Raw genomic sequence first — 18,310 nt, 5'->3', positions numbered from 1 at the left:
ATAATGGGTCTCCTAATTTGTCTCTGGGGGAAATTTTGATTGTTTCGGTGATTTTGCGCGGCCACTCTTTGACATAATTTGACGAAAATTGAGCAATAAATCATAACCATGATTAGTAAATTGCCCATGATGAATAAAGTGTAAAGATCTAATATGCTAGCGTATTGATCCTGGTTCAAAATGATAATAACCACAATAATAGCTGATACGGCCACATTTATTACACTAAGTAAACAACTCCTGGTAAAGTTAAAAACAGCATAATTCGATTTCCAAACTAGTAGTTTAACACTGATAACACTGATAGAACATATAGATTTCCAAACTAGTAGTTTAACACTGATAACACTGATAGAACATAAATATGGAAAATTGAACCAATCAAACCAGAAACCCCAAAACCAACCATAATAACTTGACATTCGGTTTTAGATAAACTTGATGACTATTGATAAACGTGATAAACGCTTGATGAATGTTATCAGTAAACAAATGCTATAACAGTAAACAAATAACTAAAGCAAATTATCACTCAAAGATTTGGATACTTGGTTAGGAATCAGAATCTTGGCTACTATGGGCTCTATGCATGTGACGGGTGAGGTTTGATGGATAAATCGTCGTGAATTCGCAGAACCGACACTGTTTAGTTGCTAATGATTTTTGGTGGATGCGAGCAATGTGGCGCGTTATCATGTACTTATCTTTGGTGGAATAGCTACACGAGTCACAGTAATACTTCCTTCTTTTTCCAGCTACAATTTTGACGTCCTCTTCAACCTTTGCAATATTGGCAATGCCATGGCAGAACCCCGTAGTGGTGTCAACCATAGCAAATTCGACGGGCCCGCTTTCGACAGCTTCAACTACTGTATCTGTCATCACCATTTTCACTTCCAACTTTCCTGCTGAGTGTTCCTGTTTCAATTCCACTTTTATATGCTCCATCTTAACTGTCTGCTCCATCTTAACTGTCTGCTCTGTCTGCTCTGTCTTTTCCATCTTAACTGTCTGCTCTGTCTGCTCCATCTTAACTGTCTGCTCTGTCTGCTCCATCTTAGCAACAACGATAACAACGATAACAACGATAACAACGATAACAACAACGACAACTTGACAACAACGATAACAACGTTCAATCAATCTGAAAAACACAACATATGATGAGCATTGAGTCTTTTATTCAGACACTGGAAAAAGATAAACTGAAATAGACTGATAAACAAACACTGGGATTGACACCCCACGGGCGAAGCCCGAAGCTTGTACTACTACTACTACTGCCAATACACCACAATTAATTCTGACTCGCACATCAAATTCCGCCTCCGCCTCCACCTCCGAACTTCGCTTCCACCTCCGCCTCCTAGCCCCGCCTCCACCTCCGACTCCCCCCTCCACCTCCGACTCCCGCCTCCACCTCCGAACTCCACTTCTACCGCACAGATGCGCCAATATGGTATAGTTCGAGCTAGAATAGCTTTTGTGGGTATCGCCATTTTAATAGTTTTAAGCATGATATCAGCTATTCGAAATTTTCAAAACTTGCTATGTTCGTTGTATGTACAGTCTGATGATGTGAAACGTTCTGTGCAGTGTACCCCAATGATGTAAATTAGGCTGCGAAGAAAAGGGACAGAGTGAGATCCTTCTTAATCGACTCTGGGCAGACTGGCAGAAGCATTTACACCTGTATCTGTCTGGTTCAGTAATGGTTACTATTGAAAGTCAATGGTTCAGCAATGAAACGCACTGTGAGCAAGGTCCGGGTGGAACAAAGAACCGTAGACTGATTTCGATTTGTATTGTCGTGGCATTTGAGTACTGAATCGTAATAATTTCATAATGATTTTTGTCGCATCAAGTATAGTCTATTCTTCGCCTTTTGTAGATAGAAAACATGACGGGGAAAATACACTCATCGAAAATCCTTTCACAGTTACCGCTCTTCAACCCCAAAAGAAACAGAGTAAAAGTAGGTAATAAAGTGGTTGAGGGAGGGGGGCAGAAGTCCGTCAATGAAGTAAACTTCAGATTTCACCCCAAAAAGATATTAAGTTTTAAGAGAAAACTTTGATGAGTAAAAAGGTCGAAGTGGCAACGCTGTGTGAGTGAGAGAGGGCTTACCTTTCAAATATTTGGGTTGTAAACATTTGGGCTTAGCTTCCAACCGTAGCAAGAACTTTTGTACGTAAAATTGACGAACGTCCTGAAAATCCGCAAGGTTGATAATTGTGTGAATCATTTTTTTTTGAAAATGTGTTCGTTTTTTTAAATTGAAATATCCATAATATTCTTCAAAATTTTAATCTTTTCACTAAAGGCGTAGAATAGGTGTAATTTGAGGCATTTTTATCCTCAAATATATGACTTAAATTAATCAAGGAAAATTTAGGAAAGCAGAAAATGATTACGCATGATTTAGAGCTTTTTTTAAAAAAAAAGTTTTGTCTTGAATTTCAAATATAACAACAACTTTGTTCTCTGAATATAAGGCTAATAGAATTAAAAACCTATTAAACCCGATACAACACTAACATTTACAACTTGCTTAAAACATGCAGCAATCAATCAAAAAACAACTTTTGGTTTATTCTCGACAAATGTATCATGAAACAACATTTATATATGTAAGCGGGTAAATTTTTAAATTATTTATTTGATCTCTTGAACTCAATCTCAATGAAGTCTAGCTGACGTTCAGTAAATTATATAATTTATTTAATATTATTAAAAGTTTATTTCTTATATCAGAAAACGTGGAGACTATTTTTTTGATAGACAAAAACACATCGAGACAAATTTTTTTCCCTGCCATGATTGAGCCAAGCCAATTTATTTTTAGCAATAGATTTTGGGACAAGTTTCATTGATCAAAATAAGCAAGAGTAATGTCGTATTCTTAATCTCTTATCTAAAATCCTTTCATTAATTCAACGGTTATATTTGTATCAACATCTAATTGATAAAGTTCTTAGATAACAGGTTTTTTTGCAATTTTTTTCCTAAAACAGCAGCGATTGGAAAAATAATCAAATCCTGAAATAAGACATTTTCCAAACAAACGTTTATGACTAGAGTCCACAAATCGTACAAACTTGTAATTTTGAGGTGAATGTGAGTTTTCTGAACAATTATAACTATATCTCTTCATTACCTCTCATTTTTCTTTAACTTTTCTCAATTTACCAATTGAAACTTTAATCGTACGCTAAATTGACCAAAATCGCATTTCACTCATTTTAATGGATAAACGAAATTACTTTCCGTAATATATGCCCTGTGTAATTCCCTTGTTTAAACTTAATGTTGAATTTGCTAATAATTATAGAGAAATTTGTAAATTTTTCAAAATAGTGCATTATTTTTTATAAATATTTGCAAACAGTTCTGAATGTTTTTGTCCCTTATCGTTAGAAATTGGCCGTTTAGAGTGATTTTACCAGGTGTACTTTACAAGGTGTATTTTACACATTTTTAAATTGCTTTAGGCAATCTCCGAGAAGCGGTTAGGAAATTAATCCACATTGCTAAATAAAGCAGAGCTCGACCGGATCGAACTCTTCCGATCGTTTGCCAATAAATGCAAACTTAACATTATTTTGCAAATTTTGCTAATTTGACCGTGTGCAGAGATAATTTGCCAAATTTTGCAATTTTGGTATTATCGAGCAAAAACATGCAAATGCTTGCAAATTTGGCATTTGTTTTGAACTAGGGTTAGCCTAAATTTTTATGGAATTATTGAGTAAATAATTCAGAGGGTGATATAGGTAGTACTAACAGGAGCTGCTAACTGACTTTTTAACTGACTTTTTCTTACACAGTCATTGTCGCGAGGAAGTTTTCCGCCAGAATCATATATAAGGCTTTCTTTTATTTGGTCTAAATGGCATGTTGTTAACTATAAAATAAACTGGATACTCTAACCCTGGACAAAATTGATTGTGTGGCCACAGTGATGATGAGCGTGGACAACACTGATGAATATTCGTCTCTAGTTTATAACCACGTTTGTGCTTATATAGAAAAACATCGTAAACAAAAGTATTAACGGACTTTTTCAACTTTGGTTGAAATGGAACAAGTTTATCTCTACAACACTAATAATAAAACGTGAGTCGCCAAAATGTGCAATGAAAATGTTAACAGTTTTTTACAGCATTCCCTTGATAGAAAAAAAACAATTACGACCCCGGACCTGTGTGTCATAACAATTCAGTACTGAATCATAGAATTTCCATTATGATTTTTACTATGTCAAGAGTTCTGATCATGGCACTTATTAGACATTTAATGGTAAAATTCATAGTAAAATCCTGAACTTATTATGAACATAAGGGGTCATAATTCTGAATTCTTAATGAACATTATGAACTTTTGTCTAATTTTGGACTGAACAGAATGGAAAAATCGTTATCTGCCAAAACTTTCGGAAAAACCATAGGTAAAAAATTGATTAATCAAAATTATGCTAAATAGAAGAAACACATTAATGATAACCAATAATAAAATAAACATCGGAGTTTGGTACAAGTTTGTTACAGTTTGTAGATTGTGTAGCAACACATTTTGTATAACACAGTTTGGGCTCCTTACTCAAACTCCGTGTGTGGATTTGGGCTCCATACTCAAACTGCATTAGTGGATTTGGACTCCATACTCAAACTTCATACTCCATGTGAGAAATTGAAATCATACTGTGTGCGTGTATGTTTGGCATCCATACTCAGTATGTGTGTGTGTGTGTGCAGGTGTGTTCTCCTTTTCCTCAATTGAACTTCCCCCTCCACACAACAGATTCGAAACTCAACACGAGAAGGTGAAGGTGTCCGAGTGTCCATCACCATCGTTCCATCATACAACAGAGACCCACCTCGTCAGAGCCTCTTTCCCAGATTGACCTGCAGCTTTTCCACTGTCACACTGGATAGTCCCGAGTCGCGACAGAATATTCCTAAAGCAAATCTAACGCAGAACAAAGTTTTTAGAAAACTACATTCTAGAAAACATTTCAAGATTAAATAAAACATTTAACAAAAACATAATAAAATAATAAAAAAATCATTACCCCCCTCCCCAACAATGAACCCCATGGACCACAGGGTTGACCCCCCGAACCACGCCGATGACCCTCACGGACCCCACGGACGACCCTCATGGACCACCTGGATGACCCCCCAGGACCACTCAGATGACCCCCTGGACCCCACGGACGACCCTCATGGACCACCAGGATGACCCCCAGGACCACTCAGATAACCCCCTGGACCCCACGGACGACCCTCATGGACCACCAGGATGACCCCCCAGGACCACTCAGATGACCCCCTCGACCCCACGGACGACCCTCATCGACCACCAGGATGACCCCCCAGGACCACTCAGATGACCCCCTCGACCCCACGGACGACCCTCATGGACCACCAGGATGACCCCCCAACACCCCTCAGATGACCCCCTGGACCCCACGGACGACCCTCATGGACCACCAGGATGACCCCCCAGGACCACTCAGACGACCCCCTGGACCCCACGGACGACCCTCATGGACCACCAGGATGACCCCCCAGGACCACTCAGATGAACTCACATATCACATTTGTAGTAGTAGTAGTAAAAGACTCAATACCATTTATAATTATAACATTCATCTGAACTAAAATATCAGTAGCCCCCCTCCCCTCCCCCCCCCTTTTATATGGCCACTAAGTTGGAGTGCTCTCGTCGAATTTGCGCTATGTCGTTCATTTAGACTCTCTGTATTAACAAAGGAACATTCGCAGGTCAATCTGGGAAAGAGGCCCGGACGAGTTGGGCCTCTGTTGAATGATGGAACGATGGTGATGGACACTCGGACACCTTCACCTTCTCGTGTTAAACTTCGAAACGCTTATGTGGGAAGGGATCGTGTGTTCTGGAAAAGGAAAATTCAATAATTATAATAATCGACCCCTCCCCCCTTATCTGTTGTTGAAAGAGGGGGGGGAGGGAGGAGTTGGGCCGGATGAGTTGGACCGGACAACCATGAAGAGATGAACGGAGTTGTTCTGGTTACTGGGTGGGGTAGGGGGATGAGGGGGGGTACTGTACGTCGGAGGGGGTACTGTACGTCGGAGGGGGTACTGTACGTCGGAGGTGGTACTGTACGTCGGAGGGGGTACTGTACGTCAGAGGGGGTACTGTACGTCGGAGGGGGTACTGTACGTCGGAGGGGGTACTGTACGTCGGAGGGGGTACTGTGTCGGAGGGAGTACTGTATCGCGAGTCTCTCTTTCCATCTTTCATTCTTTCTTTTTTCTCTCTGTCAGAATGATATAATCATGTACACAAACGCGATCAAGAATTCGATCGGGCGATCGGGGTACTCTTCGTGCCAATAATCGACGCAAGTCACAAAGCTGTTGTAGGACATCAAGCATCCAGCTCCAATTATAACCAGAAATATATAAACGATGCTGAATTGATCCTCGCGATACCCACCACCCCCACCCCCCCCCCCCGACCCCATCCAGTAACCAGAACAAATCTATAGAGACAGTTTTAGGATTTCATGCTTCATGCTCTCATTCATCATCATGCGCATTTCCAGATTTTCGAAAATTTCAAATTTTCGATGAAATTTTTATGAACATAATGAGGAATCAAAAACATGATGTTCAGTAAAAATTCATTGCAAAAAAACATTCTGAGTTTATTCTGTACATACTGCAAAAGAAAAAACTCTTAGATTAACTTGATTCAGTACTGATTTGAACTTTTACTATTGGATTATGATGAATCAGTACTGATTTACTATGGCACTCGGGTCCGGGACGTAATATTCCGATATCATGAAGTTGACAAATGTCAAGTGAAATTTGCAGTCAATTATTTTAGCTCCTTTCAAACCAAGTTTAGCCAAGTTATTTTTTACCGCATATAAGTCGAGGATTGTTTTTCACCAACCGACGATTCGAGACAAGACTACTAATTACATCAATGTGAAGTTATTTGTAATTTACGAATTAATGTTTGCAACAAAGTAATTCTTTTCAAATTGTACTTTTAATTTTGTAAATCAATTTTTAAATAATCTTTTATTGTCTGAGGATCTATTCTGTGTCAGCCCGGGACTTAGCGGCCACTAATTTTGCGCCGCCAGCCGGAACCGGTTTTTAAACTATACGAACGTGCTAAGCACATATTGTAACTCTGAGGGCATAAAAAAACTGTGGTCGGGGGGGGGGGTGAGGGAGGGGCAGAATAGACCCCAATTTGACCATAGGTTGCAAACTTAAGATTGTCAAATGAGCAGCAAGATGTAGTTCCCAAAGTGGCCACAACATAAAACGGAGTCAGTCCCATCTGGACATCAGCTTCTATTGCTTTCTCAAGAAGGTCACCCCTCATTGAGTAGTTGTCATCATAGCCCACTGGGCGATACTGCACTGCGCCCAACAGACACGCTCTTTCTACACTAGAGTGGGCTAATTTGGACCCGTATGCTACCATTGACTCCACGTTCTAAAATTACATTCTGTCATGTCTATGTCCCAAAATCTTTCAATGGGTGCAAAATTTTTTCATTATTGTTGATTACACATTTTTTTTAAAATTCGTTCATCCTATTATATTTGTCCAGTTTGATGATTATACGACGCTGGTAGATTGGAAATATATGATAATATGAAAAAAAATTTGATATTTTGATAAACAATTCCTCGAATTATTCAGCTAACGAACTGATCAGGAAAAATAAGCTGGAATCTAAAATTTTTAGCGCCACATTACAGGTTTCAGAAACGTCCCCAAATGCCCTTTAGTTCCAGTTCCACACATTGTTTTGAGCTTTTCACTTTGAGTGGATGACAATTTTATCACTAGTTAAACCCGGGCCGAGGTGTCACCGCTAAAAATTGCTAAAAGATGTAAGATTTGCGGTGAATTTGAGAAAAAGTGTATGAATGCGGTGAAAAAACTTTTAAGCGGTGATTTTTTTTCACCGCTTAAGCGGTGAAAGAAAATTTTTCACCGTTACCATCAGAATGCGCTGAAAAAAGATTTTCACCGCTACCAGCAGAAGGCGGTGAAAAAAAATTTTCAACGCTACCAGGAGATTGCAGTGAAAAAATTTTTCACCGCTACCATCAGAATGCGCTGAAAAAAAATTTTTCACCGCTACCAGCAGAATGCGGTGAAAAAAAAAATTTTCACCGCTACCAGCAGAATGCGCTGAAAAAAAATTTTTCACCGCTACCAGCAGAATGCGGTGAAAAAAAATTTTCAACGCTACCAGGAGATTGCGGTGAAAATTTTTTTTGGGCGCTACCAGCAGAATGCGGTGAAAAAAATTTTCAGCGGTAGCAGCAGAATGCGGTGAAAAAAAAACTTTTGCCGCTACCAGCAGAATGCGATGAAAAAAAAATTTTTCACCGCTACCAGCAGAATGCGGTGAAGTGAAAGAAATTTTCGGCGCTACCAGCAGAATGCGGTGAAAAAAAGTTTTCAACGCTAAAATTGCAAATATTACAAATATTCGCAGCGCTAATTTCAACTCTTATCTTAAATTCACAGGAAATATCATTGAAGTAAGTGACAGATGCAGCAGTCTTATAAGAAGTTGATGTGCAGGAGGTGAGAGGTTTTCTTTTTTGTTAGAAATCCGGTAAATGCGGAGAAAAAAATTTATCACCGCTAAAAACCGCAAAAATTCACCGCATTCAACGCTAAGATGCGGGCGTTTAGCGGTGAAAAAAGTTTTTTTCACCGCTATTCACCGCTAATCTTACATTTTTTTTGACCAAACCTCGACCCGAGAATTGAACGAGTTTATAAAGCAACTTTTTGATTTGAAGTTTCAATTTTTACCATTGTAGTTGAACACACGGAGTGACTGTTTTGACCACTTTTCGACTTCATTCGGAGGTTATCTCTGGCCACGAAGAGCGTAAACAGCGTGGACTCACTGGCAGCTGTGTGGATCACTCCTCCTCCATCTTCGGATGTCGACAAGAACTAAAAAAAAATAGAGCCATCCTTTGGCCAAACAGAATTTCAACTTGAGTCAGCAATCATCAACTTGCTTCGTAAACAGCATGGAAAAACGGCTGTGCCACTGAAAAAACAACAAAGCGTTGAAACTTAATTTTATGTATTAAAACGAGGAGGCAGGGCTGGAAATTGAGGCTATTTTTTATTTTAAGCTTTGTAGTATCTGTTAAGTTACAAAATTTTGTAGCGTAAGACAGTCGCGTCAAATGTAAAAAATACCGGATTGTGTTGTGATTTCTAATAATTTCTCCATTAAATCATCGTACCATAGCCGATCCTGATTTCTGTTCTCATTGGGTGGGAAAAGCTGTTCATGTTTGTGTACGTGTGTTTGTGTTCGTGTGTGCGCGCGTGTGTGTGCGCGTTTTGGTGTTGGCGTGCGTGCGTGTTTGTGATTGTTGTGTGTGTCTTTTTGCGCTTGTGCCCGTCGACTGTACCCATTCCTTGATTGCTATGAAACCATTGCTTGCGTGCGTTTAATGGATAGTGAAAAAAACCTAAGGACACTGATTGGCAAAATGACTGTGGCAATTAAAACCGATGTCGTCTTCTAAATTTCTGCTCGGCTCAAAAGTGAGCGCTATCTGTTGCCCATAATATCGATCCACCCTACTTAGTATCAAACCGAATGTAAGAAAAAGATGACACAAGCAAAACCTTGCCTCTTCTTTGATGAATCCTCTCGTCTGCTCTTGCATGTTGTTAAAACGGCTCTGTTCAAAAATACGTTAATTTTCTGACGCGCACCGATATAAATGATTGTCACACAAGAAGGAACATAAACCGAACAACACTGTCACGCCGTTAACAACTTTGAAACAAAACACAAAGGAAACTTTTTTAAAAAAAAATTATTTTGTCTCGCTATTCACTCGAAGTTTCAGAAAAACCGGGTTACTCCGCGTACTCATACTGGTCTTGCAGCTCTCTATAGTTGTTAAACGTTAAGCCCAATATAAGCAACTTCTCTTTAACTGATTAACTTTTTTGTTTCTTTCAACTTTAGATTGACCACCAGGAAAAATTGCAACATTTCTTTTTCGGTTAACGTCATCTTATCTAAATTAAATACACTCTATGAACTTTAATAAACAATGCAAAAAAATTTAGCCAATTGATACATCCAAAGGAGAGCTCTTATTCGTTAAACATGCATATCATAGTAGAATTCCGCGATTCTTATCACTCTGTTTGCTTACTTCAGCTCGGCGCCAAAACAATTTTATCGCTAATATTCAAGGACCATTGTTTTTCTTATAATATTATTTCACTAAGTCTTGCCCGCTGAAACAGAAGCCTTTGTCTAAGATGCATTTTCCGTCGATACATGCAGTTCGCCACACCAAAAAACAAAAAAATACGGAGATTTTACAAAGACCCAATCATTTGAACTCTGGGGGTCAATTAGATGTCGATCGTCCCGAAAGAAAGATCAAATCGGTTTTAAAAAGCTAATGTCGCCAAAACTTCACCCGTAGGTGCACCTAACCGCAGCCTTTTTTGCATGCGCTTATGTTTCGCTGGTTTTCTGCAAGAGAACAAATTTCAAAAAGTTATATCTCTTGTTCTCGGGGTTAAAAAACTAATTGCATAAAGTTATTGAAAAACTGTAGAAAGCGAAATAGTTGCATGCCAACAATTGTTGTCCTAGCTTCATGCCATTTGTGTCCTTTGCGTTTCAAAAAATTTTAACAATTCATGATGGTATCCAGAACCCGAAATATCCATTTTTGTCAAATTTCACTTGGGTGGGTATATATAGTTACCAACTGTCTCAAGTTATCATAATATCATTCAAAAATCAATCGGCCGCTCAAAAAGCTCAAAAAATTACACTAACCCAACAAAAATTTTACGGTCACAGCCTATACTCGCCGAGCAAATGGAAACTTAGGTCCTGCAGACCAGTGCTCTGTAGCGGGCGTTGTTAGGGGTTTAATTATGGCCTGTTCCCAATTTTCGGGTCAATCTGAAATAAAACTCCCAGAAATTACAATTTCAGTTTAAGTGATAGCTACGTATTTGCAAAGACAGCCTGTTCACACTGAACACTGAAAAACTCATCTAAGAATTTACTTTAGACGTACGTTCCATTGCAACTGTTTTGTACCTTATAGTGCAGTTAAGCAGTCAATTTCCCTTCAAAATGGCAAAAGTCTTCAATTCAGGTACCTCCGCTGTTCAAAACTTGGAAGTGGGCCGTCAGACTGGACCGACAGATGTACCATTCTGAGAAGACAATTGAGTGTACATGCCATCAAATTTTGGCTGACGTGTATTCAAAATTTCTACTGGAAAGGGGCGTCAGTAATTGAACACGGCCCATATTTATAAAGTAATTAGATAAGTGTCTACTAAATCAAAACACAAATTTACTCATCTCAGGTTCAAGCTTTTTAGTTTCATCTTTATTACAGCCTCCAGCACTTATAACTTTATGAACAACCCTAAATACATGGAGGTTAATCTTTATCTACGATCTGGGTTGCTTTCCCGCAATTGTTATCCGGAGAAAAAAGTATTTGCCACTGAATCCAAAGTTTTCCATAAATAACGCTAACTTATACAATCTTGGTTCCGCATTTTAAATATTGCTTGGATCAAATGCGAGTACAAAAATATCTGAGTAGTACATCTCTAATGGCCAACCCCGGAGACGTAAACAAATGCTATTAATTAGCCAATCCTTTAATTATATGCATCTTAAATATATGTGTGGAACTGTTATTAGTGATTTTTCTAGCTACAATCATAGTCTAATCTATCGCTCCACCATTGGAACTTTGATTTGTATCCTCTTCAAAACCATCAACCAACAACTCAGCAATATCGAACTACAGCAGAAGAGAAGAAAATGATAATAACTATTTAAAAATTGAACAAACTCCTATTCTGAAAAATTTTTGCATATTTTACAGCACACAGTTCTTTTAAGCTAATCTGAACTCAACATTTTGCAACATGACGAACTCTTAGCATTAGACGTTGCACATCTTAAGTACAATTGGTTCAGCAACCGTTTTTCAACTGTTTTATCGAAAACCGCAGACAAACAGGTGTTTCGAAAAGCTCTTCGTTAACCTACGCAACGGTCCCGCCGGATAAGACTTAAACGACAGTTCCGGCCAAAAAATTTAGCAAGAGGGATCTAGGACATCAAAATCATCAACAGGGAGGAATTGGGATTGTTTTCCAGATGCTTCTGAAATAATCTTTGCGTATATTATGACTCTGGTTACGGCGATAAGCCATTTTATTTTAAAAACTGACAATCACATGGGATTGGATCAAAAAAGCATTTCTCAAATTGGCTCAAAAAGATTCAATTAGTGGAGAGAATACCACACTGCCCAAAAATTTACCACTAAAAATAAGAAACAACTGCTAGAAAATTGAAGTAATGTCTAATTTTTGCTTATTTTGCTCTTTGGTAAAATCTTACAAGCACAAAAGCATTTGCGCGTTTGTCTCATCAACCTAGTTTGGTAGCCTCAATATTCTCAACTTGTCATGTTGTCAATTCACCTAATTTCGAACATTGCTAATATTTGTACAAGTTCTTTGTTATAAGAATTTGGTCGCCTATTTGTTTGCTTCCCACAAAGCAGTTAATTTTGTTCAAGAGTGCTGCGATGTTTTACGTGTTTTCTAAAGAGCCTCTATATGTACTTTTTTGAGCTTCAATCCAAAGCTTGCGACAATCAACTTCAGGTTTGCAGGTGGTTCACCTGAAAACTTCTCGTGGGCGTGAAAAGTTCTTTGATAATATATTCTTGACAAATATATGAGACAAAAATTTTCGAGAATATGCACAGAAAGCTCTCACCGATCTTACTGTGTCGGGTGACAGCTTTACTATCTCATGACAAGCAGTTGCGCGATAACCACGAATATCAATCATCCCGTTTTGACTAGAGAACACTTTTTCTCTGCCTGAGGAAAACCGGAACACCCAGTATGTATTTCGATCTTGCTCGGGGCTCATCGAAATATAAAGGTGTGATTTAAAATACTTCAGTTCTGGAAAAGAGGTAGCAATTATATCAATATAATTTGAATTTAAAGTCTCTCCATGATAGGCTTCGGAGACATGGGTTATGAGAAGTTTGAATATGCTTAAAAAAGAGCCTGATTTGTTTCACAGTTTGAAACTTAAGGTTATTACTACCCACTATTACTACAACTCATACAACGCAGAGAAACTGTAAGCCACGCACCATAAATAAAAACATTTCTGGTTAGCTTCTTGGGATTGACATTTTCATTTTGTCAATTTTTTGAAAATGTTGGTTTTTATTTCTTATTAGTATAATACAAGGAACACAAAAACTTTTGCTCATCTAAACAAAATTGTAAAACATGGTGCACTTTCTGATGGTTATCGAAGCAAATCATTATCTAAAGCACGCTTTATGTCTCAATTCTTGGTTCAGAAGCCTGCTGCTCACTAATAATTGAATTCTGATAACTGTCTATTGCATATTGATCATCAAAGTAACTGACGTTTGCTCCTTTTATTCTTGTTATCATTCTCTTTTCGGTCTCTTGACGAAAAATAATTACGTTTGTTTCACATCTGTCTTTAATTTTTCTTCAATAATCTGAAACTTATCTTTTAGTTATAGCGCGTCCAACGAAAACATTGACCAGGTATTGTACGTGCCAATTTTTGAACTTTGACTATTTCTTTCAATTTATTGATAAAGCGAAAAAGGCAAAGACCCCAACTGTTCACCATTTTGCCCTCCATTTTTCGCCAGTAGCTGTAAACTTTTCATAAAGTAACTGACTTTGTTTTGAACTACATAAATCTGAGAAAAAAAATCACAGCTAACTATTGTTCAAATTTTTTTTCAAAATGACAGCGTATAACAAAAGCGCTTTTGAGACCGTTCTGAAGTGTACTAATTTCAATTGGATTATGAGTTTCTTTCGGTCAGAAATTTTTGCCTGTGAATATTGCCTCAGCTCCCTACCATTTAATGTTCTACTGTCAATTGAAGAATCGATAAACAGTAAAAAGAATTAAACGGCATCCAAAAAATAAAGATTTTGCATTTAGCATTCTTAAGAATCGTAAACAAAAATAAGCTGGACAACTCCCCTCCCCTCTCCCCACACTAAGTTTCCTCACTGAGGCAAAGAAGCCAAGAAGGTAACAGCTTATACTGGTTATGTTGACAGACCGATTTTTTTCTCTTAGATCAATGACAGACTATAATCAAGGGTTTAGCGTTGACAATTGAAACCAGTGGTTGTGTTTCTGACATTGATAATTAAACAATTTCCACTACATTTCTGTAAAAGAAAAGTCAAATCTCAACTTGAACTGCCTGATAGAATATCGATCAAGCTATAGTCTTGAACTTAAGGAGAATTTGAAAGAAAGTTTAACTTACCAGATTAAGAGACAAGAGCAAATTGATTTTAATCACAGAATTTTTATAAATGAATCGTCAAGAAATGGTGTTTAGAATCAATATTCGGTTCAAATTTGTGAATCTGGATAACTAATATTAGAGTGAAACTATTTGATGTAAAATTTTCACAGCATCTATTGAATAGTTATGACACCACCGGAAATGTGAACGAATTCTTAGAAAAGTGCAAATGCGTACCGTCTATGGTACCCCCTGCGACTGATTTCTGGGAAATTTGCTGAAGCAAACCATATTGGGTAACTCTTGCGACCCCCACTGTAAATCAAGGTGCTATGATTAGTTTTGTATCTTGACTTCCGCGAACTGTTAATTGGTTTATATACAGCTGATTTGTGAGCCTCTTTTCATTCCCAAAATCAAATCACCTTTTTGATCTACCGCTTGTGAAAAGAACTTTCCAATCTGGAGCAGAAGATTTGTGGCAATGATGCAGACGAAGGGATTCTACAAATCATTACTTGGGACAGAGGAGCAACCCAATGAGCCTGCACCACAAGCTAATGGGGCAAGCAATGATGAGAAGAAGAACCACAAGGTGCTGAAGGATGCATATGAAAAGGAAGTTGTAGACATCAAGGAGAAACGGAACAATCTGTGGTGCCATCTGGCAGTGATTCTAGATGCAACAACCGTCATGCTGATGAGACATGATTGTGTGGGAGATGACGGCATTGAAGATGGAGCAAAGGCTTGGAAGCTTTTGCAGGAGAGATTTCAGAGTGTGGAGACGCCGACAGTGGTGATTTTGGTGGAACAGCTTGCTCAACTGCAGCTCGAGAATGCTGAAGATTCGGATAGCTTCTTCATCAGAGGACAAGGCTACAAGAAGCAGTGGTTCAGTGGCACTGGTAGTGAAGCGTGACTTCAAGAAGGGACCCAAGAAAGGGAATTGATTTGTGTGTGGGAACCTTGGACACTTTGCCAAGGACTGCAGGAGGAAGGAGACAGCACAATGCAGCAAGTATGTTGAGAAAGATCACCTAGACAGGGCATGCAAGAGACAAAGAGATGGAGGCAAATATGATTCACTGACAATGGGTCCAACATTGGCTTCACCAGACGAGGAATACTGGGCAGCTCTTACCCAGTGGAAGACAGCTGGCATGCTAGTGGACAGTGGTTGTACAGATCACAAAGTAACGAATGTCAAAGCGTTCCTGGACTTTGTGCCCATTCAGTCAGTGGTCAGAAATCCCAATGGAAAGTCTTCAAGAGTGATGGGCAGAGGCTGTGTGAGAATCAGCATACCATGAAACAAAGGGGAATTCCAACGCGAACTCAAAATTGTTTTGTGTGCCTGACTATTCTTCAAACATCTTATCAGTCTCAAGATTCACGGAGTGTGGACATAGCTTCGTTTTAGAGAAAAGAAATAGGTGCATAAAACTCCAGAAGCCAATTCGGGTAAAACTAACACAAGAAAATAATTTGTTTTACTTACCCTGCAGCGTTCTAGAGTTCAAGATGAATTCCAACAGCGTGAAACTTGACAGTGCAAGTAAGTGGCGTAGACGGTTGGGTTGTTTAGATCTAGCGGATGTGGTCAGAAAAGCACCAGGAAAGTGAGGGGACTCGATGCTGTATGCAATGTGTGCGTATTGACAAAGATCACAAAGACTCCGTACCAAGAGTGACAGAGAACCAAGCAAAAGAGAAACTGGAGAGGGTGTTCATAGACGTGATGGGATTTTTCAGAGTAGAGTCACTGTCAGGGTTCCGGTTCTACATTGTATTTGCAGACCACTACACGAAATTTGTGTTTATGGACTTGCTTAAAGCAAAGAGTGAAGCACTGGCCAGCCTGAAGAATTTTTTTCTCATTGTGGGGACGCCCAAGAAGCTGAGACAAGACAATTCGAAGGAGTTTTTCTCAGCGCAGTTCAAGATGTACTGTTTAGATGCAGGCATTCTCCAGGAGAAGACCATACCAGAGACGGCACAAAAGTATGGGTTAGCTGCGAGATGCAACAAAACACTGCTGGAGATGGCAAGATGCTTGCTCATTGACCCGGGTCGTTGGAAGACTGTGACATAGAGGACTTCTGGAAGTCAGTGACAGTTGGCTTCTTTGAAGAGGCACTCTAGCAAGCGGACAGGGCAGAGCCCCGACTGGTTGCGCGATCAAGGAATTATTTGGAACATTTTTGGAGAAGTCAGGAGCCATCTTGCTGTGACTAAGGGTGATTCTGTGGAAGCCAAAACAGTCTACGAAGCCGAGCAACGTAACGATTGGGACCAGTGGCACCGGGAAAAGAAGGAAAGGGTCAACGCACTCCAAGACAACTAGACTTGGAACCTAGTTAGACCACCCACAAATAGGCACGTCATACCGGGCAAATTGGTCTACAAAGTGAAATTGAGACCAAGTGCTCAAGTGGGAAAATACAAAGCACGTTATGTGGCAAAAATTTTTACACATGTGGAAGAACTGGACTACTTTGAGACTTTTGCGCTTTCCTTTAAACCAGAGAAATTCAGGATTCTACTTCAACTATCAGCGAAGCAGGGCCATGTGATGCACCAGTTTGATGTCAAGATGGCTTTCCTGCACTCACCAATAGAGGAAGAAGGGTATCTGGAACAGCCACCGGAAGTTGTAAAACAAAGATCTGATGGACGGAAGTTAGTATGTTGGCTGAATAAATCAATTTATGGTTTGAAACAGTCAGCTAACAACTGGTATAAGGAACTGGCAAACTTCCTACTTAGACAAGGGTTCACCAGAAGCAGGAACGAACATTGCTTGTTCGCAAGAGCAGAGAAAGAGGGTCACATTTTCATATTGTTCTGGGTTGACAACATCATAATAGCATCAGGAAGCATGAGAGAGATTGCCGATGTCAAAAAGGCACTCGAGCCAACATTTGTCATGGAAAACAGAGGGATATTACACTGGTTTCTGGGTCTAAGAATCAGACGGGAAGAGGGTAAAGTCACAGTTGACCAAGAGCGCTATAAAGAAACAATGCTTGATCGTTTCAAATGGACCAATCTAAAAACTCAGGAACTCCAGCTGATTTGAATTTGAAAATTCAGACGCACAAAACGGAGACAAAGAAGTGGACCAGAGGATCTACGGAAATTTGCTTGGATCACTTCTGCATCTGTCCAAACAGACGAGGGCAGAATCAACATTCTGTCCAGACACATGAATGCACCTACCAATCAACACTGGATGTGCGTAAAAGGACTTCTGCAAAATCATCAAAGTTCAAAAGATTTAAAACTTACTTACACAAAAGAAGCTAGTTATGATTTAGTGGGGAAAGTGATGTAGACTGATCTGGTTACGTCAGCAACAGAAAATCATCCACGGGCTACTACTTCAAACTCAACGGAAGTGGCGCAGCACTCAGCTTGGGCGTCATGAAGCAGGCCACAGTTGCTCTTTCTGCATCGGAAGCAGAATATCAGGGCATGGCAGCAGCATTTCAAGAAGCATTGTATCTGAAACAACTTCTGGAGGAATTCGGCATCCAACAGAAAAATCCAATAACAATTTGAGAGGACAGTCAGAGTTGCATCAAATTGTGCCAAAAGACATGGCGCTCAGAATCAAAATTCGGTTCAAATTGGGAAATCTAGATAACTAATATTAGAGTGAGATTATTTGATGTAAAATCTTCCAGCATGTATTGAATGATTATGGTACCAACGGAAATGTGAACGAAATCTTAAAAAAAGTCTAAATGCATACCATCTATGGTACCCCCTGCGACTGATTTCTTTGAATTTTGCAGAAGCAAACGATATTGTTTAACCCTTGCGACCCCCACTATAAAACATGGTGCTATGATTAGTTTTGTATCTTGACTTTCGCGAACTGTTAATGGGTT

General features: G+C 39.2%; 1 protein-coding gene across 4 annotated transcripts in view; it reads right to left on the bottom strand.

Annotated features, from left to right (window-relative positions):
* Nucleotides 1-18,310, bottom strand: part of LOC142352175 (aromatic-L-amino-acid decarboxylase-like) — a 42,144-nt gene that overhangs the window by 11,773 nt on the left and 12,061 nt on the right. For all 4 annotated transcript variants that reach the window (XM_075404581.1, XM_075404580.1, XM_075404582.1 and 1 more), the window contains exons 4-5: nucleotides 8,851-8,997; nucleotides 7,277-7,506 (exon numbers count right to left, since the gene is read on the bottom strand). In XM_075404581.1, the coding sequence (XP_075260696.1) occupies nucleotides 7,277-7,506; nucleotides 8,851-8,997 (377 nt within the window). The remainder of the gene's footprint in view (nucleotides 1-7,276; nucleotides 7,507-8,850; nucleotides 8,998-18,310) is intronic.

This window comes from Convolutriloba macropyga, chromosome 13 (assembly GCF_964194025.1).
Source record: "Convolutriloba macropyga chromosome 13, txConMacr16.3, whole genome shotgun sequence".
NCBI lineage: Eukaryota > Metazoa > Xenacoelomorpha > Acoela > Convolutidae > Convolutriloba > Convolutriloba macropyga.
This window is presented reverse-complemented; position numbering and strand designations above follow the sequence as displayed.